This window comes from Odontesthes bonariensis, chromosome 21 (assembly GCF_027942865.1).
Source record: "Odontesthes bonariensis isolate fOdoBon6 chromosome 21, fOdoBon6.hap1, whole genome shotgun sequence".
Classification (NCBI taxonomy): domain Eukaryota; kingdom Metazoa; phylum Chordata; class Actinopteri; order Atheriniformes; family Atherinopsidae; genus Odontesthes; species Odontesthes bonariensis.
The window spans coordinates 32,559,226-32,586,094 of NC_134526.1; the positions used below are offsets into that span (position 1 = coordinate 32,559,226).

At 44.2% G+C, this 26,869-nt stretch overlaps 1 protein-coding gene across 2 annotated transcripts; it reads left to right on the top strand.

Annotated features, from left to right (window-relative positions):
* Positions 1 to 14,886: 14,886 nt before the first annotated feature.
* Positions 14,887 to 26,402, top strand: slc16a3a (solute carrier family 16 member 3a). Of its 2 annotated transcripts, none has more exons than XM_075454403.1 (6): positions 14,887 to 14,989; positions 18,572 to 18,835; positions 19,416 to 19,559; positions 21,324 to 21,946; positions 22,048 to 22,228; positions 22,386 to 26,402. In XM_075454403.1, exons 2-6 carry the CDS (start codon positions 18,613 to 18,615, stop codon positions 22,778 to 22,780), a joined length of 1,566 nt encoding a protein of 521 aa, XP_075310518.1. In that variant the 5' UTR covers positions 14,887 to 14,989; positions 18,572 to 18,612; the 3' UTR covers positions 22,781 to 26,402. The 2 variants fall into 2 exon arrangements, with proteins under 2 accessions (XP_075310518.1, XP_075310517.1); XM_075454402.1 differs by having other exon boundaries at positions 14,890 to 15,079.
* The last annotated feature ends 467 nt before the right edge of the window (positions 26,403 to 26,869 follow it).

Here is a 26,869-nt window from a genome sequence, read left to right on the forward strand (position 1 = left end):
CTTGGACCTTTTAAAATTAGCAGTCCTAATCTTGATCCTCAATGTTCAGCCAAAAACAAAAAAAACTATACAGAATAGTTGTTTTGGGATTATGAATGAATGAAATGTATTCATTCAGTTTTATTTTGTAAAAAAAACAATGATATGATACAACTATCCTATTTAATAGCCAAATATTTAGGCTTTATCATGTCTTACAAGAAATAGAATAATATATCTAACGGTTTGTTATTAAATCAAGTGAGTCTGCATTTAAAAGAGAGCCCTGCAGAGCTGATGCACCCAAATAACTGACAGGAAACATGGCCCCAACTGTCAGTGGAAACAATGGATTCTAAAACTCCTTCAAGAAGGTAATTCAACTCAGTGTGGCAAAAGATGTTGGATGTTCCCTGTCAGCTGGGTCTGAGGTCCAAACAAAATGAGAAGGTTGTAAAGGGGAACATACAGGTCGACCAAGGAAGACGTCAGAGAGTCAGGACAGAAAACTTAAAGGGATATGTCTGAAAATAGAAAATGTTCAACAAAAGAAATGAAACCCTATTGGTCAGAAACAGGAGCCAATGTTTGTGAGCCAACTGTAAGAACCCGACTGAGGGAAATGGATTTCCATCCAGAGAAGCCAAAGGAAAGCATCACTAACCCCTAAAGAGAAGAAAAGCAGGTCACAGCGGGCTGAAGAGAAGCAGCCATGGACTGTGGATGGTTGGGTGCAAGAGAGACTCAGAGATGAATCACCAAGGAGACGATGCTGGAACTTTAGTTTGCTCCAATGAAACACAGAAAGATGACTGGCTGAAGGAAACCAGCACATTTCCACCATCAGTGATGAAATGGGGCCAGGGCCGCTGACAGGTTTGGCTGGGCCCGGGACAAAATTCTCTGAATGGGCCCCCCGTATCAACCCACCCACACCCAACTCTACTTTCCCAGTCTCTCCTACCCTTAACTCATTCAGTGCCATGAACGTGCAAACGCGTTTTTTCCAATAGTAACTCACAGTGCCAAAGACGCGTTATCGCGCCAATTGCGTTTTTTTATGGGAGGGGGGAGGTAATCAACTGATCTAGCTTGTGTAAAAAAATTAGAGTTGTAATCACAAGGATATCCGTAACAATCTAGGGGGCAGTATTTTGTGTTTTCGTGTTTGGAGAAAGTGTGCGAAGAAGACGCGTTGTCTATTTAAAGAAACGATAAACAGAGAAACGTCTCAGACACCATGGCAAGACGGCGCAGTAAGAAGGGTCGGCCATCAAGCTACTTCAAACAGCTTACGCTGGAGCAGAGCATGGCAAAAGGTTTGGTCAGTGCGCCTCCCAGCACTAGCACCCGTCGGAGTCCCTCCCCTGATGGATCGGATTTCAGCGAAGCTGATCCAGATTCAACCGACGATTGGTTACCGTCATCTGCTGCTAGCAGCAGGTCTTCTTCCCCTCAGCCTTCTACCTCAAGAACAAGAGCCTCTCGTGCATCAGGACGATATACTACAGGTGAGTTGAGCTAAAGTTCATCAGTTTGTTTTGAATGCTGATGCATGTTCCTTTTCCCGCACATGCTAGTTCAGTCAGTTCATATTCTGATTCTTTTACTAGTTCTTGTACTGACGTGAAGCAATTATCATTTCACAGACGCATCTGGTCGGTCTGAGACACCCACTCCATGTGACGGAGCGGCGAATACAGGTAAGACGTGTTACTGATGTCTTCTTGTGTTAGCGATTTTGGGTGATGGTATTCAATAAATGCAATTGTGCGTTCCAGTTCAATATTTAGTTCCAAGATTACTTGTAGCCCCTCTTTTTCATTACTTCGCGTGGCATCTTTTGAATTTCATTGTTTTGATAACATTGATTGCTCTCCTGTGTTAGTGTCTGCCTACATTTAGCCCCTCCTGTTCCTGCACCAAAGCATCTTTTGGATTTGTTTTTGTAACTGCTACAGCTTACACTAAAATGGTATGAAAATTGTATGTATGTCTAATTTATAGATGGTGCTTCAAGCAGAGCTCCCACCCCCAGGCCTGCTACCAAATCAAAAAATAAAGGTAGGCCTATATCATTTTATATAAATCTGTGCATCCAACCACAGTAATAAATTATTGTCATGGCAATTGTGTATGATACATATATATAATTTACAGGTCGCACATCAGGCAGAGCCTCCAAGCAGGGCACGGATACAGGGGGTTGGCGTCAGGATGACTGGCAACCGAGTCAGATTCCATTTACCGCCATTCCTGGACCCCAGAATGCGCTGGACAGCGACCAACCAGCCGACTTCCTGGCCTTGTTCCTCACTGATGAACTGCTCAATAATATTGTGGCACAGACAAACCTGTATACTGGTCAGTACTTTGATGCACACCCTGAACAGCTACCACATAGCAGAGGTAAGGCATGGAAACCAGTGTCCGTGCCAGAACTTAAAATATTTCTTGGTCTTACATTTCTTATCGGCTGTGTCAAAAAGCCTAGTCTTCACTTGTACTGGAGTGTTGATGAAGTAGATGCTACACCTTACTTTAGCAAAACCATGCCAAGGAACCGATTCCAAATCATATGGAAGTTCCTCCATTTCAACAACAATGCAGAACAGAACCCTAATGACAAAATGTACAAGGTACGCCCTGTGTTAGATTACATAGTGGGAAAATTCAAAGAACTGTACCAACCAAAGCAAAACATTTGCATTGATGAGGGGATGATGCTGTTGAGGGGGCGGTTGGCATTTAGGGTGTACAACCCTTAAAAGCCTGTAAAATACGGGATAAAATCCTACATTTTGTGTGACTCTGCCACAGGTTACTGTTTCAATATGCTGCCCTATGTCGGGGAAGCTAGTACCTTGACAGAGATTGTGTTCAACCTCCTGGATCGTCTGCCAGGTCACGGTTACACATTGTTCATGGACAACTTTTATAATTCTGTTTCACTGTGTGAGCGTCTCCTGGAGGCAAAAACCAACGTCTCTGGCACACTGAGGGCAAATAGGGGGAGCCCAATGTCATCAGGGAGGTGACAAAGAATAGCTTGGAGGTTGGGGGGAGAATTATGCTGCACAATGACAGGGTGATGGTTACTGCATGGCAGGACAAAGGGGTGGTGAAGATGGTAACAACCTGCCACCAAGATAGAATGCAAAGAGTTGAGGTATGGCAGAGGGGGCAGAGGAACAAGGTTGAGCAGTTCAAGCCGGAGTGTGTGGTAGCCTACAACTCCAACATGAATGAGGTGGACAAACTGGACCAAAACATTGCCTATTACCCCTTCATGCGTAGAACATAGAACTGGTCCAAGAAATTTGTAGCCTATCTGTTCCAGCTTTGCATATTCAATGCATTTGTCCTTTACAGAGCCAGGTACCCAGGAAAGTGTAAAACTCTCTTGGAGTTCACACGCAGGGTTGTGAAGTCCTGGACAGTGAAGCAGAGGGTGGAAGAGCATGGGGAAGGGGAGCAGATGCAGGAGGAGGTTGAGGAGGAGGGTGCAGGTGGGGGTTTTGAGGAAACTGGGGACTTGGATGAAGGCAGGCATACACCAAGAGTTCCGTATAATTGTGACCCAGAGAGCAGGCTAGATGGTGCCCTACCCAAGCACATACTTGTACGGCTGCCGGGAAAACTGAGACGGAAGTGTAGGGTCTGTGTACGTAGAGGCCAGAGGAGTGAGACGAGACTGTGTTGCAAGACCTGTAGTGTTCCCTTGCATCCGGGGCAGTGTTTCACAGACTACCACACTAGGAGGACTTATTATGTAGGGGTGGGTGAAGACACACACACAGCTGCTAAAAGTGTATTTTTTTTTGTTTTGTTTTTTTGTGAAAGGTTTACATGGAGTGTATAGTGTTTACATATGTGTCTGCTCTGCTGTAGGTGCACACACACACACACACACACACACACACACACAGATGGAGAGAGACTAGAAGCTCTACAGTTATGACTGAAATGTTTACAGTGTTTCTTATAATGTTATGACTTTAGTTGTGCCCTGCTGGGGGGTGGGGGGCATGCACTTTACTTTTGAAAAAATGTTTATTGTGTTATGTTTATGTATCTGCTACAGCGTACATGTAAATGAACTGTTCAGTTTTCCAAGAATCTTTACATGGTTGTAGTAATAAATTTGTATTTTTATATTTATAAAAAATGTTGTCTGTGTTATTTTTGGTGCATTATACAATAGGATGACTTTTCATGGTGTTTGAGATGACACTGAAGCAAAAATAATTATGATCGAAGACATTTTCTGCTTGAAATGTTGGTTGTCACAAAAACCCGATTTTTCTCAACTTTTTGTCAGAAGTCAGCATTTTTAGTGATGCCCAACCATGTTCTGGAGACAATTACTAAAGAATGGAAATGGGTAGAAAACAAATGTTTTTTTCTGATGATAAAGGAAAGTCTGAACTTTCTTTTGGTATGTTTGTTTTTGACATGGACATAGAACTTAATTTTCTATGGGTCTTGAAAAAACCCTCAAATGCTGAAAAAATCCTGGCACTGGGATGTTCTGAATTTGGAAATGGCTGGCACTCAATGAGTTAAATGACGGGAATTCAAGAAATATTCAATTACTCAACAAACATTTTATTTCAACATTTTAACATCTTTCAACTTTTTTATTTAGGTGCGAAATGCCATGCCAGACTTTTGTGGTGGCAAAGTCATCAACAATGTCATTGCAGTCCAGCTTCTTTGTCAGTTTGCGCTCTATAGAAAGCATTGCCAGCCCACTGAGCCTCTCCTGCGAGATGTTTGAGCGCAAGTAGTTTTTTATAAGCTTCATTTTACTGAAGGCCCGCTCACCTCCAGCCACAGTCACAGGCAGGGACAGGAAGATCCTGAGCAAGATGCAGAGGTCCCCATAAATGCTCTGTAGCCCCATTTTGTAAATGGCATTAAGAAGATCCAGGAGTCCAAGATTTCCTTGGAATGTTGTGCAGTATATTTTTTTAATGTGCAGGATTTGGTCCTGAAGGGACTCTGTTAGGTCACTCTTGTACTTTTCAGTGAGTTTTTTTTGCACGCTTCCATGATGCTCTCCTCTGACATCTCCCTGAATTGCCAGATGACACAGAACTCACTGCAGATCTGCTGCATGGATTTAAATCTTGTTTCTTAGTGGGACATTATACTGTCCATTGCAGCATTAAACACTTTGTCCCGAAATAGGTCCTCTGGGCTTTGCACCTCTGTCTCTGTCTCTGTCTCTTGCTCATCAAAAAAGCGCTTCCTCTTTCGGGACTTCACTTCAATCTTGGCACTGATGCCCATGTCGGTGGCAACAGCAGTTGCCTCTTTCAAAAAATTGTTCCAAGAGGAACGCATGAATGCCACCTCCCCCTCCAACTCTTTAATATTAGCTGCTTGGACATCGAGGGAGATTGTTGAGGACTGACTTTAACACAGAATTCCCTGGCTCTGCTCCCAAACACAACACGTCATCTGATCGATGGATAAACCAAAAGGATTATTTACCACTTTGCCTGGATGTGGATATGGACTGAGTGGAGTTATGGCTTTCAAAATCCTACCACAATAAAACTCACGCTATTTTATTCATTTAGGGCTCATAAACTGCACATTTCATCAACCATTTTTCACTTGACCAAGGGAATCATGTTAAGGGTACTTTTATTTATCGCCAGACCCGCGTGTATGTCCGCTGAACTTTCTGAGAATGTTCGGGGAACAAGGCGGAGCCCATTCATCTGGCGAGTGTCAAGTTAAATCAGTCTAAACGAAAGTTACAGGCTACCCCAAAACGTCACGTTTATAACCCATTCGTTATATTCAACTCTATCTAAATGGCAATTTCACACGTTGCCATGTCTATACTGGCTTATTTTAAACAAAATAAGGTTAAACCAGAGCCGCGTTCCACTGGCTGTCATCAGCTGACCGGGGATGATTCTCACACGGGGCTGGGAAAAGTTGGCCGTGTCTTACCTGGCTCTGCTGCACAGCTGCCTCCTGTACTACCGGCTGCTGCATCATCTGACTCTTTCTTGGAATATTTCTGTAGAGAACCCCTCAGGCTCTTGGCTTCTTCGTTTTTTTTTCGCCTTTCTTTTCTTTTCTGCGCTCCTGATTTGTGCATTTTCGAATAACGCGCAATGACCGCTTATGGTCAAATGATGTCGTTTTTTCTTCTTCTCCGTAATCAAAGACCAAACCATTTTTGGAATAAGGGTGATCGGGGGTATTTGGCCCTGTTTTTAAGGTCAATGAAGGCAAACGACCCAGAAGTCATTTATTAAATGCAAATAAAGCACTTTTCTTCCCCAAATCAACACATTTTGAAGGAAACATACAATAATTAATCGCAACTTCATGGGGGCCCACTTATGGCCCCCCCCCCATTCCTGGGCCCGGGACAAGATACCCGTTTGTCCCCCCCTATCGGCGGGCCTGAATGGGGCTGATGGCAGGCAAAGGACCAGGGGAGATGGCAGCCATCACCTCTACAGGAGATGCACAGCTGGATTCTGACATTTTGGACTCATTCCATCAATCCAAAGGAGCTCATTTTCAGGATGATGATGCATCTCTCCACAGAGCAAAGAGCGGCCAATCTTTTCTTCAGGAAAGACATATCAGCTCAATGACATGACCAGCAAACAGTCCGGATCTCAATCTGAGTTCCCAAAGTGAACAAAGCGCTCCATGACGAGACTGCGTCCTGCAGAGCTGATCAGTCAGCTGCTGTCAAAGAAAGATGGATCCTGATCCAAGAAGAATGTTGTTTCTATTAGTGAAGTCCTCAAAGAATTCAAGCTGGCTGAAAAGGAGCTGAAACGGAGGACTGACTCAGATTATTTTTCCAATACTTCAGGAAAAATAATAAAATGTTGTGCAGCATGTCCTACAAAGCCAGAACATTCAACAACTGAACTGATGTGAAACTGAAGATTCTCAGTCCAGGTCATGGTAATCATAACAGCTTGTCAGCTTCAACTGTTAAATAAAATAGCTTTGTGTGTGTTTAGCTCATTAACAAAATAAAATGGCTGAATGAACATCCTCCAAGTGCACTCCAAAATGGAATGAGGAAGGTTTGGTGTGGTTTACATGACACGGGTCTTAATTTAGTGCATGGCAGGAACCAAACAAGTCTTAATTATTCTTTATTTTACATTGAGCTTCTTCTTTGTGCTCAGCTACATCTGGCAGAGTTGCTGTGTGTGCTGAGAGGACTGAACCACTGAGGAACAGGAGATTCATTTATCCTAACATTTAGAATACTCTGGTGCCTACATCAACACAAATATGTTTAATGCATGCTTTATGGGTGAACATGTCCTTGTCATGGTTACAGTTAATACTTGAGAGGTACAGTTCCCTTCTCTGCAACCAAGGTAATGAGATATTAGAGAATAGTTGGAGTTGCAGCCTGACAAAGACAGCAGCTTATTGTTTGGACTATTTTCCAGTGCACAACATGCTCGACTTTGAGAGCAAATAAAACATTTAAAACCTAAGTGAGAGGCAGGTTTTCAGTTCCTCGCTGCAGCTGTCATCTCTTTGTTAGCCTTCAGATGGGTGCTAGGATACTGACACCAACATTCATAGGAAGCTTGAGCTGGAGCTACTGGAGCCTCAGAGAGATGCTAGTTGATCTGGATTCAGAGGATTGATATCACGAGGAGAGATGCTGCAGAATAACCAAGTAGCATCTGTTATGGGCCACATCAGCAGCTGTGGTGACTGCATGTGTTACATGTCAGCCGTCTTGCTAACAAGACACCATTATAAGATCATTGGGCCTCATGCAACAACCATTCGTACGCACAGATTTGTTCTTAAATCGTGCGTACGACTGATTTAAGAGAATTTGCACATTGTCCAATCTTTTTAACAGAATTTACAGTGATCCAGACCTGTCGTAGGAGTTTCCTAAAACAGTCCGCTGTTATTCCAATCAAGTTTGCTTGACTAATGGATTTTATATTTAATTACTTTGAAGCAAACATAAATAAATATACATTATACCCCATAATTATGCTGACATTATTCTGTTTGACTTAAATTATGCACTAATTGAAGGTTAATCTGACTCTGTATATAACAAGGTCAATGGGAAGCGTAACCAGCGGCTGATTTGCTACTTTTGGATGCCTTAGCGCGTCAGGCTCTTGGAAGAGAGCGTGTGCTCCGAGACGTGTAGATATCCTTGCGTAGACAGACGAATGCCTCACATCGCAATTTAAATTGCCAAGCACTGTGCTGCTGCAAATCTGCAGCTTGCTGGAGCCACAACTCCAGAGAGAAACACGCCGATCAAACCCAAATCCACCACACCTCCAGGTCCTCACCAGCCTTGGATTTTTGGCCACTGGAACCTTTCAGAGGGAGATGGGAGACAGATCGGGGGTGTCCCAGTCCTCTGTGAGTCGTGCGCTCCCCTTGGTCATCAAAGCTCTCATCAGTTTATCACCCATGGTACATCAGATTCCCATACACCGCTGTCCAACAAGTACAAATTAAGAGGGACTTTCATGCCGTGTGCCTGGATGCCATTCTCATGACTCAACACTTCCTGGCACAGCAGAGAGGAAGCACAGCCTTATATGGTATCATTTTGGGCGTGGAGTATGCAGATCTAATATCCTCGTGCACATGAACTTAAGTACGCACGGGTGGCATTCATCATTTACGCAGGTCGTTTACACACTTTTTCTGAAGTTAAGAGCGTTTGTTGAATCTGACGTGGCATGTTCGTACAAGACCGTATGAAAAAAGTGAGAGAAATTTAGAATAAAAATACGAAAATGTTCTTGCATGAGGCCCAATGTATATGTATTGTTATGTTTTAGTCCTGCAACTAAGCAACATTTTCATACAGCTTTAAACTACAGAAAGGTTTCGATTGAAGGAGTTAGTTATTTACGTTATTTAGGGCATAAAAACTGTGGACAATTTTAAGTATCTGGGTGTTATCATTGACTCTAATTTATCATTTAAAAAGCACATTAAGAAGACATCAAAATGTGTCAGGGCTAGTTTAGTGAACTTTAGGCATATTAGACACCAGTTGCCACTTCCTGCGGCTAAACTGTTTTTACATTCAATGATTTTTTCACATCTGTCATACTGTTCTACTAGTTGGTCACAGGCAGGTGTGACCACCATACAACCATTAGCCACTCTCTACAAAATGGCTCTTAAGGTTTTGGACAAAAAGCCAAGAAGGTATCATCACTGTATTATAATTTCAAAGTACAACTTACTGTCCTTTGATAGTTTTATCTGTTTTGCTGACATGTGTTTAATGTATAAAATTATTAATGATCTTGCACCACCACCTCTTAAGCAATGTATATCACTCTGCAGAGATAAATTAAGAGTCTCAAGGGCCTCTGTGAGAGGTGATTGTTATGGGGGTTACAGGAAGACTTATTTTGGTCAATCAGCTTTCTCTGTTAGTGCAGTTAAAAAATGGAATGTAATTCCAGTTCATATCAGGAACAGTACAAGTTTTAACCAATTTAAACGATCACTAAAGACATGGCTAAAGGCTGATCAAAGATGTGACCATTAATCAATGTGCTGTGTTGCAGTAAGCACTGCCATATGGTATGTGTATCATTTTGTGTGTGTATTGCTTGTCATGTGATAATGTGATTGTATATGGTTTTATGTTTTAGTATGATGTTGTTGCAGCTTCTAGTGTGTTCCTTGTAGTGGCAACAGAAGGGCATGTATTGTCTATGTTTTTAACGTGTGTTTGTATGTGTGTGTGTTTTAGTTCCCTGCCCAGGGACCACAAATGTAAATTAGCTTTTTAGCTAACTCTGGTACTAGAACTGTCTTGTACATGGCCCCTGTCAAATAAGTTAATAAACTAAACTAAACTTACGTTGATTACAGAGAAAAATCTACCAATAAATGATTATATTTTGACTTACTGTCATTGTCCTTCTCTCCATTTCGTTTGTTTTACTTAAAAATCTAATGTTAATCCATTAAGAAGTTGAAGGTTGTTAATGGCCATAAATGTTTGGTAACTTGCAGTGATAGCAATCTAACCGGAGGGAGGGCTGTGAGACACCATGTGCGACTGCACACAGGTTGTGTTGCAGGAGAAGAAGAACTAACAGCATGTAGCAGTAAGAAAGGACAATTCAAAAGCAGATATTTGGATGGGAGTTTTCCATCTATCAGATCATGTTTTATGTGCATTAAGTCAGGCTTGGCTGGTCCTAAGACTTTCTAAGGACATGCTGCCTCTCAGAGAGTCTGTGGGGTAAAACACATGCTGCACTTCTATATTCCCTCTGAATCAAACCGGCAGTACAGAACACACTTTAGTTCTGATTGATCCAGCCAGAACAACAAAGACCACAGCGGTTTCAACTCCATGTTTCAGACTGGTCCTCATCAGTCCACCAACAGGCCCCACATGGACTCATTTTGTTTCTTATAGTTCAGTTTATACACTGAAGTGTTACTCAAGCCTGTGGACCATTTGTGGTCATTGAGGTGTTGCTCTGTGGCTAATCCATTGGACATTTTTAAAAAGACATTTTCACATGGCTGTGTGTTGGGTTGCTGTCCTTAAACCTGCACAACACGAGTGTCAAGGCACAGAGTCAGAGAAAGAAGAGAGGAGATTTTTAGAGAAGACAGGAAGCTGCAGGCTTTGTTGATGAGAGAGAGTCAGTGTGGCTAAATGAGGCGCAGGGCAGCAGGAAGTACCCCAGGGGGGGCAGGTGATGGACAGGCGTTGGACAGATGATGGACAGATGATGGACAGGTGATGGACAGGTGATGGACAGGCGATGGACAGATGATGGACAGGTGATGGACAGGTGATGGACAGATGATGGACAGGCGATGGACAGGCGATGGACAGATGATGGACAGGTGATGGACAGCTGATGGACAGGTGATGGACAGATGATGGACAGGTGATGGACAGCTGATGGACAGGTGATGGACAGGCGATGGACAGATGATGGACAGATGATGGACAGGTGATGGACAGGTGATGGACAGGTGATGGACAGATGATGGACAGGTGATGGACAGATGATGGACAGATGATGGACAGGCGATGGACAGGTGATGGACAGGTGATGGACAGGTGATGGACAGGCGATGGACAGATGATGGACAGATGATGGACAGGTGATGGACAGGTGATGGACAGGTGATGGACAGGTGATGGACAGATGATGGACAGATGATGGACAGGTGATGGACAGGCGATGGACAGGTGATGGACAGGTGATGGACAGATGATGGACAGGTGATGGACAGGTGATGGACAGGTGATGGACAGATGATGGACAGATGATGGACAGGTGATGGACAGGCGATGGACAGATGATGGACAGATGATGGACAGGTGATGGACAGGCGATGGACAGGTGATGGACAGGTGATGGACAGGTGATGGACAGGCGATGGACAGGCGTTGGACAGGTGATGGACAGATGATGGACAGGTGATGGACAGGCGATGGACAGGTGATGGACAGGTGATGGACAGGCGATGGACAGATGATGGACAGATGATGGACAGGTGATGGACAGGTGATGGACAGATGATGGACAGGTGATGGACAGCTGATGGACAGGTGATGGACAGATGATGGACAGGTGATGGACAGGCGTTGGACAGGTGATGGACAGATGATGGACAGGTGATGGACAGCTGATGGACAGGTGATGGACAGGCGATGGACAGATGATGGACAGATGATGGACAGGTGATGGACAGGTGATGGACAGGTGATGGACAGATGATGGACAGGTGATGGACAGGTGATGGACAGGTGATGGACAGGCGATGGACAGATGATGGACAGGTGATGGACAGGTGATGGACAGGTGATGGACAGGCGATGGACAGATGATGGACAGGCGATGGACAGGTGATGGACAGGTGATGGACAGGTGATGGACAGGCGATGGACAGATGATGGACAGGTGATGGACAGATGATGGACAGGTGATGGACAGGTGATGGACAGGTGATGGACAGGCGATGGACAGATGATGGACAGGTGATGGACAGGTGATGGACAGGTGATGGACAGGTGATGGACAGGCGATGGACAGATGATGGACAGGTGATGGACAGGTGATGGACAGGTGATGGACAGGTGATGGACAGGCGATGGACAGATGATGGACAGGTGATGGACAGATGATGGACAGGCGATGGACAGGTGATGGACAGGCGATGGACAGGTGATGGACAGGTGATGGACAGGTGATGGACAGATGATGGACAGGTGATGGACAGGTGATGGACAGGCGATGGACAGGCGTTGGACAGGTGATGGACAGATGATGGACAGGTGATGGACAGGCGATGGACAGGTGATGGACAGGTGATGGACAGGCGATGGACAGGTGATGGACAGATGATGGACAGGTGATGGACAGGCGATGGACAGATGATGGACAGGTGATGGACAGGTGATGGACAGATGATGGACAGGTGATGGACAGGTGATGGACAGATGATGGACAGGTGATGGACAGGCGATGGACAGGTGATGGACAGATGATGGACAGGCGATGGACAGATGATGGACAGGTGATGGACAGATGATGGAGAGGCGATGGACAGGTGATGGACAGATGATGGAGAGGCGATGGACAGGCGATGGACAGATGATGGACAGGTGATGGACAGATGATGGACAGGCGATGGACAGGCGATGGACAGATGATGGACAGGTGATGGACAGGTGATGGACAGATGATGGACAGGCGATGGACAGGCGATGGACAGATGATGGACAGGCGATGGACAGGCGATGGACAGGTGATGGACAGGTGATGGACAGGTGATGGACAGGTGATGGACAGATGATGGAGAGGCGATGGACAGGTGATGGACAGATGATGGAGAGGTGATGGACAGATGATGGACAGATGATGGACAGGCGATGGACAGGTGATGGACAGGTGATGGACAGGCGATGGACAGGTGATGGACAGATGATGGACAGGCGATGGACAGGCGATGGACAGGTGATGGACAGGCGATGGACAGGTGATGGAGAGGTGATGGACAGATGATGGAGAGGTGATGGACAGATGATGGACAGATGATGGACAGGCGATGGACAGGTGATGGACAGGTGATGGACAGGCGATGGACAGGTGATGGACAGATGATGGACAGGCGATGGACAGGCGATGGACAGGTGATGGACAGGCGATGGACAGGTGATGGACAGATGATGGACAGATGATGGACAGGCGATGGACAGGTGATGGACAGGTGATGGACAGGCGATGGACAGGTGATGGACAGATGATGGACAGGCGATGGACAGGCGATGGACAGGCGATGGACAGGCGATGGACAGATGATGGACAGATGATGGACAGGTGATGGACAGGTGATGGACAGATGATGGACAGATGATGGACAGGCGTTTGACAAGTGATGGACAGATGATGGACAGATGATGGACAGGTGATGGACAGGTGATGGACAGATGATGGACAGATGATGGACAGGTGATGGACAGGTAATGGACAGGCGATGGACAGATGATGGACAGGTGATGGACAGGTGATGGACAGGTGATGGACAGATGATGGACAGGCGATGGACAGGTAATGGACAGGCGATGGACAGGTGATGGACAGGTGATGGACAGGCGATGGACAGGTGATGGACAGATGATGGACAGGCGATGGACAGGTAATGGACAGGCGATGGACAGGCGATGGACAGGCGATGGACAGGTGATGGACAGGCGATGGACAGATGATGGACAGGCGATGGACAGGTAATGGACAGGCGATGGACAGGCGATGGACAGGTGATGGACAGGCGATGGACAGGTGATGGACAGATGATGGACAGGTGATGGACAGGTGATGGACAGGCGATGGACAGGCGATGGACAGATGATGGACAGGCGATGGACAGGCGATGGACAGGTGATGGACAGGTGATGGACAGATGATGGACAGATGATGGACAGGCGATGGACAGGTGATGGACAGGTGATGGACAGGCGATGGACAGATGATGGACAGATGATGGACAGGTGATGGACAGGTGATGGACAGGCGATGGACAGGTGATGGACAGGTGATGGACAGATGATGGACAGATGATGGACAGGCGATGGACAGGTGATGGACAGGTGATGGACAGGCGATGGACAGATGATGGACAGATGATGGACAGATGATGGACAGCTGATGGACAGGCGATGGACAGGCGATGGACAGGTGATGGACAGGTGATGGACAGGTGATGGACAGATGATGGACAGGCGATGGACAGGCGATGGACAGGTGATGGACAGATGATGGACAGGCGATGGACAGGTGATGGACAGGTGATGGACAGGTGATGGACAGATGATGGACAGGCGATGGACAGGTGATGGACAGGTGATGGACAGGCGATGGACAGATGATGGACAGGCGATGGACAGGCGATGGACAGGTGATGGACAGGTGATGGACAGGTGATGGACAGGCGATGGACAGATGATGGACAGATGATGGACAGGCGATGGACAGGCGATGGACAGATGATGGACAGATGATGGACAGGTGATGGACAGATGATGGACAGGTGATGGACAGGTGATGGACAGATGATGGACAGGCGATGGACAGGCGATGGACAGGTGATGGACAGGTGATGGACAGGCGATGGACAGATGATGGACAGATGATGGACAGGTGATGGACAGGTGATGGACAGGTGATGGACAGACAGACAGCATCCCAGCTCTGAGCCGCGTGCTGACAGGAACGGGACTTTCCAGGCTTGGGGGTAACAGTGGGCGTGGTCCAGGAAGTTGACTGCAGTCAGCTCTGGTGTGATGTCATCTCTTCCGCTAAAAATAGTCCTCTGTTTTCAGCTGATGCGTCGCTGCTCCCTGCTGACAGGGGCGTTAGGACCCCGCAGCTGCCCCTCTGCCGACGGACGTGCAGGTCTGAACGGTGCTGAGGCAGGAGGCAGGAGGAGGAGGGACATCTCTCCGCAACATCATCCGGTAAGACACGCAACAGTTTGCCGCTGCCTGGCCGTCACGACCACTCTGAATCCCCCCGCTCCCAGGAGCACCGGTCCTTTGGGAATCAGCGTAAGTAGAGCGCGCTCGGGGGGCTTCTCTTAGAGCCAGCATTCATTTTAAAACAACACTTTTAACCCTGGGACCACGGCTCTCATATCCGTCACGGCGCGTGATGCGTCACCTCTTTTTGCCATCCTGCACGTTCACGGCAGGCTCGTGACGCGCGCGGGTCTCTCCTGGCTGGAAGGTCGGATGCTCGGTTCTGAACGTTCTGTAGCTTCTTCTGCTTTGGATCAGAATGTTGGACTGACCCATCAGAGGCTCTGTTGGGTCAGTCCAACATTCATGCTGAACGCCTTCTGATTGGAGGACTTCACACCTTCCACACTTTCTCCTTCTTAGGCAGGAGGCCAGGAAAGCATTCCCAAAAGGAACTTATTGATTGCTTTGCCTTTTATCTGTGTGTTTGTATGAAAAACTAAATCAAAGCATATTTGCTCCGTTGTTGCTATCAGAGCAGCTTTGTTAAGCATTTAAAAGCTGAATGTAGCCTGTTTGTTTCCTCTGGAAGGCAGCAGAACTAACATCACTGACGTACTAACTCCTTATGCAAATGTTGTAGAAAACTAAATGAGGTATGCACCTTATTGTAATATTCACATTCCTCTAGCTCTGTGCGCAGTTTCCAGCTCTCAGGTGACTAACAGATGTCAGGCAGGCAGACTGTTTGCACAGCACAATATTTGCATTGGACTGATAGCACATGTTGCATTAATCAGGGGGTCATAAACCACTCCAAGCCTCAGACTCCATTGAGTACATTGCATAAATACTGCATCACACATTATTACCAATTCATTTTTGTAAATTCCAAAATTGAAATCAGACATTTGAGCGATTTATGACTCCATCCATCCGTACACTGACAAGCAAAACAGCAAATCAGTCAGAGTCCAGAGGCAGAGTCCATACGGAGTCCCCAACGTGAAAAGCTTTGGAGCTGTGAATGTGGTGTGGAAGTGCAGAATGACCCACAGCCAGCTTACTGTGGGCTACAAGAACAGATTCCACAAAGACAGCAGACAGGTTTATGGTGTTAGACCCCGAGGCTAACACTGGGCTACAGTCTGTGTTTCTATGGTAACACACTGTGACACCTGCTGACACATAATGTCTTAATTTAATGAGCATTTCAAGATACAGATAAAGAGTGATGGAGCTTTGTGAAATGAATGTATAAAAACATTTAGCAAGAGTTTGAATGAGCTTTCTATCTTCTTCAGATTTCTTTAACCTGGTTATCTCATCAGCATTAAGGCTGGCGCACACCTTTACGATGTCATCGTTGCATCGTTTGTCGGGTGATCGGCATAACAATTCGGACCGTATTTGACACGCTCACACGTCCACTGGACACACTTGCGAACCTACGATATTTTTGACCGAGTGTTATCACATGACCGAAATAGGAAGCCACAAATCACGTGACTTTCAAACTGAAAATGTCGTAGTCGTCCAACGTGACTAAGTGCGCTATTCCCATTGGCTGTTTAAATAATCCTGCGCGATGACATCGGAACAGAGACCGCACACACATACGATTGTGTTCGGCACAAGGAAAATCTGCACACCTTTACAATTCCCATGCGAAGTCATCGGGCCGACAAAATCGTACATGAATCGTAAAGGTGTGCGCCGGCCTTTAAGCCTGACTCATCATGCCACCTGGAGACTCTGGGTTGCTGGCTGTTTGGCCTGAAATCAGCCAGCCTCTCTACCACAAACTCACTCCTGCTGCTTCCTCAGGAGCTTGTAAATGAGTTGCTGGAGCTGTAAGCTGCTTCTTCACTGTCAACCCAGCAGCTGATTATCTTTGTTGCTTTGATTAGTAGAAGTCTAAAGAAGAGTTCTCAGCACCAAAACCCCTGATGGAAGATCTCAACTCACAGTGAATGGAACACATGAACCTGCTAATATGTGGCTATGTGGCTCCGGAGCCACAGCGGGCTCCTAAATCACAGGGAGCAACCAAAGAGCCGGCCCATGGAGAGGATTTGCAGCTACTGAGGCTTTCAGCCTTTCAAGGTTCAAACTAAACACATGATCAGTGGCAAGAAGGTCAGGGGTCAAACATGGTCAGTCAATGGCATTCCCTTCATTCACTCTGCAACTCCATGGATCTCCGCCTAAAAGTATAGCGTGTCACAGTATCTCTTTCATTCATCCAATCATTCTTCAAATGATTGAGGCAGTTTCACAGTTGCAGGGGCAACAGGTGGGTGAAAGCAGCCCCGGCCTCCAGGGTCCTCAGTCAGTGTCTGCAGCGCCCCCTGAAGGCTCCAGCTGAAGGCTACATCACATCCTGCTGCTGCGTGTCTTAGAAAACATCCAGAGACTGACAGGACATCATGTCCACCACTCAAGACTTTACAGAAGAAAACAATGTAGCCTCCAGTGTGGCGTTCAGCCATTTCCATCTTGATCTTTTTTTGAGATTTAAGTGACCTTCTTTGGACAAGAGGGGGGAGCTGGAACGTGATAGTTGAAATCAATCACAGCTGGCTCATTGGTTCAAAAGCATTCCCAAAGGATCACTTAATAGTTGGCCAGGCGTTCTGATTGGAAAGAAAGGCTGCTTTGACTATCATTAATCAGCTCAACATATCCTTCTTTTACTCACTGGGCACCATCGGGATTGCACTCCATAACCTGAAGCAGCCACACGAGTGGCTGTTCAAGGTAAAGAAGGACATGACATGATAAAAATAAAAAAGAAGGACATGACGATGAGTCTGCTAATGACAGCAAAAATGTCAAATCTCAGTCACAGAATATTTTTGACATATCATTTAAAGAGGAAATATTAAGCAGGAACTTAACAAATGAACGCACTATTTTACTGCAACAACAGTTTCTTTATCAAATGCTCTCGAGGATTTGAGTCCACTGCTGAGAATGATGCTGAGTGTTGTCATGACGACTGCTGAGAAGGCAGCTGGGCCAGCTTAAACATTATGTGTGAATATAAGTTATTACAGTTTATTTGGATAACAAACATGGATTTTACAAGAAGTCTTAATGTTCTGAGGCTTCTGATGCTTCCACAGAGGGCAGCACAGGTCAATCTCATGAATCACAATCTGTTATTAATAAGGTGTCCATCCATCTCTGGCTGTACTTATATATTTACCTAAATACTGTATAGATATTTTAAAGGGATAGTTCGCCTCTTTTGACATGAAGCTGTGTAACATCCCATATCAGCAACATCATTTCTGAACATCTTCTTACCCCCTGCTGCGTCCTGTGAGCAGAGTTCCAGCCTCGTTTTGGTGTTGACGAAGGTAGTCCGGCTAGTTGGCTGGGGTTTAAAAAATAAAGCGTTTTGCTTCTCAAAACAATATGCGTTCAACAGAGTAATACATTTGCATCACAAAATGGTTCTCCAGGAAAAGTCAGACCTCACAATCGCTTGGCCCTATTTTCTCTCCCTTCGTATCACTGCCTGCTGCCGCCTGGGGAAACTCACCCCAGCCACTCACTGTCTTCTCTTTTTTCCAGCTTTTTTCTCCGCCTTCATTAAGACACAACCATAAAGGACCATGGGAGGCGCTGCAGTGGATGTGGGTGCAGGTGGTGTAAAGGCTCCAGATGGAGGATGGGGCTGGGCTGTGCTGGCTGGATGTTTTGTCATCACTGGCTTCTCCTACGCATTCCCTAAAGCCATTAGTGTCTTTTTCAAAGAGCTAATCAGGGAGTTTGGTGTTGGATACAGCGACACCGCCTGGATTTCTTCTATACTGCTGGCCATGCTTTATGGCTCAGGTAGGCTTCTTTTTGTTTAAATCAAATCAAAAATAACAGCTGGACACCTTTGTAGTTCAGTGTAACATGCAATAAACATGCAATAAACATGCCATTACACTAACATAGCAGCTGATGTTTGACTTCTGAAGAGCAAACAGTGTCCAACACAACACTGTCTTTAGTCTGTCCCACTAAACTCCTGAAGATTTTCTACTGACTACTTGAAAGAACGTTTCTTCCTTTGGTTTTAGTTTTAACATTCTTTAAATAAATGTAAGGAATCCTTAAACAACAAATGGACTTCCTCTCACAGTCCAAAAGCTTTCAGGTTAACTGGGGATTCTAAATTGACCGTAGGAGGAGGTTTGAGTCGGATTGTTTGTCTTTGCATTGGCTCTGTGATGGAGAGGCAACCTGTCCAGGGTCTACATTATCAAAAAAAGCTAAAAACACTGCGTATTTAAACCAGAATGAATCAGGGTTAGGCTCATATAATCATCACATTTTGAAAGTAGGATAGAGCTAACTTAGAAGCTGTAGATCCCAGCAGCTGGCCGGTGAGCTGCACACAGCTGAGCTGGCTTCTCTCCCTGCCCAGGCCCACTCTGCAGTGTGCTGGTGAACCGCTTCGGCTGTCGGCCAGTGATGATGGTGGGAGGCCTCTTTGCCTCTTTGGGAATGATCCTGGCTTCCTTCTCCACCAGCATCATCCATATCTACCTCTCAACAGGAGTCATAACAGGTTTGAATGTCTGCAGAGCACTGCAAATATTTCAGTCAATCATTCAAACACCCGCCTTCTCTAACATGTAAAAAAACTGTTCTGTGGATGGATTTTTTTTTGCTTTGTGACTATCACCCATTTCTTAATGAATTTATTATTCATTGCTAATGAATTCAAGTTGAATTGACACAGAATTCATAAGTAATACAGTTTCCCTGTAGTTATTTTATTCAGCACACACAGGTGGTCTTGATCTCTTCATCAGTGATGTAGAGGTGAACACAGAAGGGAGACTGTCTGAAATGATGCCTCATTATGAATATAGAATTTTTTATTTCTCTGAATGTCGGACAGCTTTTCACTCTGTGCTGTCACATGGGTGTTAGTGACACACACATGTTCAGAACACACATCGTACAAATGACTTTAGGATAGGAGTTGGGAGCTTCCTGATTAAAAAGGACGAGGAAGTGAGCATGCATAGAATCTCATGGTTTGGGGTTTGTTTCCTTCATTTGTTTGACCTCAGTGATGTTCCGTGTCTCAGTTTACCTTATTTCTGGTTTTATTTCACAAGGCCTTGTCCCTTTTTACATTCTGTTTAGTTTTTCTACCTTTTCTTGTTTCACGCCTAATTCTAGGTGAATGATTGCCACAAGTGTAATTCTACCAATGGCCTTCCTCCATATATGTACTGCTCACAGTACCTAAGCCTAGATTTGAGTTCTGTTCATGTTCAGATTTCAGCCCCACCATGCCTTTGAAGATCATCTCTTGGATTTGACTTGTTGCTTTTTTGCCTTGCTTGAGCTTTGGTTTGCTCCTTTGGTTGGTCATTAAATTGGCCTCCTGCCAGTGAATCTCATAAATACATATATTGGATAAAAAAGACAACAGTGTTAAGGGTCAGACTGACTTCTTGTTTTCGGGAACTCATCAGTGAAAAGTGGAAATTAAAGCAGGTTAAAAGGCTTCGAATTGTAAACAGCTACTTTCTTTGGTTGAAAGAAAAAAAATATTTAACTGCCGACTTCTTTTTGGAAACAAATTGACAGATTACAGTGATGCAATGTAACGAATTAGTTTGCCCAAGTAATAGAGTTAGAAAATTGACAATGGGGGACCTTTTTTTGGACAGTTTACCATCAGGTTTTCTGAATGATATGTAACAGTCCATTAGGGATGGGAATCGAAAACCGGTTCTTGTTGAGAACCGGTTCTCAATGTTTCAGTTCCTTGGAATCGTTTGGCGATTTTGCAAACGATTCCCTTATCGATTCCAGTGGGCGCGAATGACGTCACCACGCAACGTTGCGTGGCGAGTCCAGCGCAGCCAGCAGCCAACAGTAAACATGGCGCCCAAGCGATACAAACGCTCGAAAGTTTGGTTACACATCCCTAAAAAAGACGACAACAGGGCAACTTGCAAAGTGAATATTTCACCAAAGGGAGGAAATACTACCAACATGCAATAACTTTTGTTGTCCTTTTTCTCCTAATGAGAATCGATAAGGGAACCGATAAAGAACCGAATCGTTAAGCAGAATCGAAAATGGAATTGGAATCGTAAAAATCTTATCAATTCCCATCCCTACAGTCCATGCAATCAGCTGTAGGATTCAGTGTGGGCCTCTTTTGTTGGGACATAACTTTATGTGCTTAAACAGACGAGCTGCTCTTTGAACCTCCAAAGCAGTATATGTGCTCCTGTTAGGGGCTTGAATGTAAACTTAGATTTGGAAAAAGTTAAAGAATATCCAACTTTCTATTCCTTTGATCCAGGTTTGGGATTAGCCTTAAATTTCCAACCATCTCTGATTATGTTGAATCGTTACTTCAGTGAGAAGCGTCCTTTGGCCAATGGCCTCTCAGCAGCCGGCAGTCCGGTGGCCCTGTGCTGCCTGTCTCCCCTGGGGCAGGTCCTTCAGTACCGATATGGTTGGAGAGGTGGCTTCCTCATCCTGGGTGGTATTCTACTGAACTGCTGTGTGTGTGGAGCCCTCATGAAGCCTCTGGTTGCTCCTAAGACCCTCGAGTCCAAAGACGCGGGACAGGACAATGATCAGGAAACAGATGGGGAAGAGGAGAAGAAGAAAAAAGTCAAACCTAAACTGTTGGACTTCTCTGTGTTCAGAGACCGCGGCTTTGTCATCTACACTGTGGCGGCATCCATCATGGTGCTGGGGTTGTTTGTGCCCCCGGTGTTTGTTGTGAGCTACGCTAAGGAGCTTGGAAATGAGGACACCACTTCTGCCCTGCTGCTCACCATCCTGGGTTTCATTGACATTTTCGCACGGCCTACGTGTGGTGTGATCGCTGGATTGAAATGGGTTCGGCCTCGTTGTGTCTACCTCTTTAGCTTTGCCATGTTCTTCAATGGAATCACTGACCTGATTGGCTCACAGGTGGGCGAATGCTTGCATTGTGTGAACTGTGAAGAAAAAATGACCTCATTTATGTCACATCTAAGGATTTTCTGCCATGACAATGTCCAAATTATCCACAGGCCAAGGACTATGCATCTCTGGTGGTCTTCTGCATCTTCTTTGGCATCTCTTATGGAATGGTGGGTGCGCTACAGTTTGAGGTTCTGATGGAAATAGTTGGTACTGAGAAGTTCTCCAGTGCCATTGGCCTTGTCCTGCTCATGGAGGCTATGGCTGTGCTGGTGGGACCACCAGGCGCAGGTAAGTAATCACAGGTTTCTGCTCACAGTTTGACTTGAGCAGAAACCTTGTTATTGCAGGTTCTGTCTGTAGACTAGTGTGTTAAAGAGTTAAAGAGAAAGGGTTTGACTTTTTCTCTCTATGTGGAGCTCACATTTGATCCTCTGTGTTTCCTCAGGCTGGCTGCTTGATGCTACCAAAAACTACATGTTTGTCTTCCTGCTGGCAGGAAGTGAGGTGGTGCTCTCAGCTGTGGTCCTGGCTACTTGTAACTTCCTGTTTATAAAAAAGCAGCAATCTGTATCAGCAGACAAACTTGACAACATCACAGTGACCAATGATTCCAAAACAAAGATGTGCAGCAAAGGTTCAGAGGTGAATGATGAGGAAGAGAAAGGGCTGAGAGTGGACCAGGATAGGGAGGCCATGAAGGAGGAAGAGGATAGGGACGGTGAGGAAGTAGATGGGCTCAGACCAAAGAGTGAAACAGTAGACTCTCAGGAAGTGGAGAGGTTCTTGAAAGAGCCGCAACAGAATAGTAGCATGGCTGCCAGTCCTGAAACATGTCTGTGAGTAGAGATGGAGGATGGAGGTTTCTGAACGGGACAGCTCAGTGATGTGTTCTCATTAGCGTTGTACTGTATGATATGCTTTTTCCATTATCCCCTCTGTTGTTCAGGTGTTTTTGTCATTTGCAGGGAGGTCATTTGCCTTTACTGAGTTATGTCAGTAATATCTTATCACTGGATGTTTTAAAGTGCATTAAATAGCGGATAATTGAAGAACACAGCTGCAGCACTGCCACAGAGTTTATATGAAAAGTTGAATTTTTTTTTGTTTTTGAATGTGGCTCCCAGCAGATCAAGTTAAAGAATATTTTTGTCACGATTGTCTCTTTCTAACCTCAACAAATCACTTCAAAAGAGCATTTACTACAGATGGAAATATATTTGAATTCGCTATGGTGCAATAAATAATCACTAGTACTATAATATAATTAATTAAAAGTGATATTACAGATTGTTCTTGTTATGATTAACAATGAAGGGGCAAAGCTATAACCAAACATGAAGCTACTGCTGGTCACCTTCCCGTTTGGTTTCACCAAATGTGACAAGAAAATGTTATTTGGATTTATTTTACACCTGTAAACCATTAGTTCATTGTACATGTTCACTGCTTTTTTGCCCAAATATACCATCATAAGTGTTTACCAGAGCACCATCAGCAGGACAAAATTATCCCTAAAAAGTGCATTATTTACATTTGTTTGTGTCTATTTTTAAAAAGAAAATAGTGTTCACAGCTGTTTTGAAGTATTATTAAGACTTTTTTTTTTTTAAATAAAGCTTTCTGTATTTCTGACCTATTAAACTCTACAGCAGAAATAATTAGACTTGGGTTTAAATGTCTAAATGATATATTAATATAATGTTGGTTTTAACTTTTTCACTGGATGCAAGATTGATAAGAAAAGTGCAGAACCGTGTCAGTTAAATGAGAGCTTGCTTTTTCTGTTCCTTGTTATAAAGCAGAAAGTAGAATCATTTCTCTGGTAAGGCTCGAACAGAAAACCATTTAATTCAATTCAATTCAGTTTATTTATATAACGCCAAATGTCATCTAAAGTCACTTAAATAATAAAGTCCAATTCAAGCCAATTGGAGTTCAGTTCATTGTAATTACAATTAATTAAATTTAAAATAATCTAATTCATTCATATAGAGCCAATTCAAAAACACTTTCCTAGCTAAGGAAACCAACAGATTGCACTGAAACTTGTCTTCAGTCCAATCTCCCGGCCTGAGCGTGCCTGAGGCGACTGTGGAGAGAAACGACTCCCTTTGAACAGGAAGAAACCTCTGGCAGAACCAGAACCAGGAAGGGTGGCCATCCGCCTCCACCAGCTGGGGTTTGAGAAGACAGAAAGAGGGGGAGGGGGGCACTGTAACACCATTCAAAGGATATCTGTTGGAACAGGGAAACACGAGTTAATGACCACAATAATGTCACATATACATAAAGAGAGTAAAGTGAGGAAAGGTGTGACAGATGAGGCCCCCCAGCAGTCTAGGCCTATAGCAGCTTAACTATGGGATGTTTCAGGATTACCTGAGCCATCCCTAACTATAAGCTTTATCAAAAAGGAAAGTTTTAAGCCTGGTCTTAAAAGTGGAAAGGGTGTCTGCTTCCCGGACATTTACTGGCAGCTGGTTCCACAGAGAGGGGCCTGATAACTGAAGGCTCTGCCTCCCAAACTGGCAGCCGGTTCCACAGGGAGGGGCCTGATAACTGAAGGCTCTGCCTCCCAAACTGGCAGCTGGTTCCACAGAGAGGGGCCTGATAACTGAAGGCTCTGCCTCCCATTCTACTTTTAGAAACTCTGGGAACCTCAAGTAAACCTGCAGTTTGGGAACGAAGTGCTCTGTTAGGAAAATATCTTACAATGAGATCTTTAAGATATGATGGAGCTCGGTCATTAAGAGCTTTATATGTGAGGAGAAGAATCTTAAATTCTATTCTGAATTTAACAGGGAGCCAATGAAGAGAAGCTAAAACTGGAGAAATATGATCTCTGCTGTTAGTTCTCATCAGAACTCTGGCTGCAGCATTTTGGATCAGCTGGAGGCTTTTCAGAGAATATGTGGGACAGCCCAATAATAAAGAATTACAGTAGTCCAATCTTGAAGTAACAAATGCATGGAGCAGTTTTTCTGCATCACTCTGAGACAAGATGTTCCTGATTTTAACAATATTACGAAGGTGAAAGAAGGCAGTCCTAGAAACCTGTTTTATATGCGAGTCAAATGATAAATTCTGGTCAAAAATAACTCCAAGGTTCCTCACTGTAGAACTAGAAGCCAAGGAAATACCATCTAGAGTAATTATATAGCTAGACAGTTTCTCCCTGAAGCGCTCAGGTCCAAAGATAACGACTTCAGTTTTGTCTGAATTTAGAAGCAGACAGTTCTGAGTCATCCAGGTCTTTATGTCTTTAAGACATGCTTGTAGTCTGACCAACCTATTGGTTTCATCTGGTTTTATAGATAAGTACAGCTGAGTATCATCAGCAAAGCAATGGAAATTTATGCCATGCTGTCTAATAATGTTACCTAATGGAAGCATGTATAAAGTGAAAAGAATCGGTCCAAGCACAGAACCCTGGGGAACTCCATGACTTACTCTGGTGTGTGAGGGAGATTCTTCATTTACAAGAACAAACTGAAATCTATCAGATAAATATGACTTAAACCAGCCTAATGCAGTTCCTTTAATCCCAATAACATGTTCAAGTCTCTGTAATAAGATACTGTGATCGACCGTATCAAATGCAGCACTGAGATCCAACAGGACAAGCACAGACACAAGTCCGCTATCAGAGGCTAAGAGGAGATCATTGGTAACTTTCAGCAGTGCAGTTTCTGTGCTATGATGCACTCTGAATCCTGACTGAAACTCTTCAAACAGATTATTTCTGTGTAAAACCTGTAAACCTTTCCTCTCGCCCAATGACAGCTGGGATCAGCTCCAGCCCCCCTGCGACCCTGGGTTGGTTTAAGTGGGCATAGAAAATTGATGGATGGAATGTGTTCTAGACTGGAAATACAGACTTGGATATATTTTCACAAAAAAAATTAAGTTGACAGAACATGAAAATATCTTGTTACTGCTGACATGAAAATCAAAGTAAAAGTAAGAATCACTTTTTCTGTGTATTTATTGATCTTTTTTCTGTTGTTCTTGTATTTTTCATGCTGTCACAACTTTTTCTTTTTTGTGGTTGTAAAAGACTGAAACGTACGTCAGTTTGAAAAGCTTTTGTGGAAGGTACAGTATCATTTGTGTTGCTTCTCCTTTGCTCAAGACGGCTTTTTAAGAGCTGCTTGTATCTGTGATTAAATGTTATTGTTGGGCTTAATTGTGATGACAATGTGTGACTATCCCCAAAAAATTCATCTTTGGAGCTGTACAACACAAAATGCTGGAGGAGATTTGGTATCTTTCTTTGGAACAAAGAATTGTCTGAGATGTGGTGTTGCTTGTGGCAGAAAAATAAATCTTAAAGAAGCATTCATGAACTTGCAATTAGAAAGCTTTTTTCTTGAACTCTTGTTGCCTAAATGTTTTGTATTGTCTGTATTGTTTGAGTGTTTCACTTCAACAAAATATTAAAGAACAGTTTTGTCGTTTACAACTTGTTTTTAGTTTCACAAGTTATTGAAATGAAAATCTGTGAAATTTGTAATAATGTGAGAAATAATGACAAGAAAGTTATATTTTATTCATATTTCGTTTTTCTCAGAGCTGTTGGAATTGTGAAAAGTATATATATATAAAACAAAAAGTATATGTTAGTTACAATATAGTCCAACATATAGTCTAAAAGTTTAGGAAACTGTCACAAAAATGAATTTACTGATTTTTCTCTTGGGACATAAATGTATTCCTTTTTGTGTATGTGGATATGGCATTAACAGCATATAGAAAAACAGTCCAAAAACATTTCATCAAACTCACAAAAAGGGAGGCTGTTTGTGGATGTTTGGATGTGTTACACGCACAACTTGCAGGAAAGGAATCAATGTCCCTCATGTTGTATTTTTCAGTGTTGCTTCTATTGCCTACAGTTTTTGGTCATTTGTTCTATAATTAAGTTAGTAA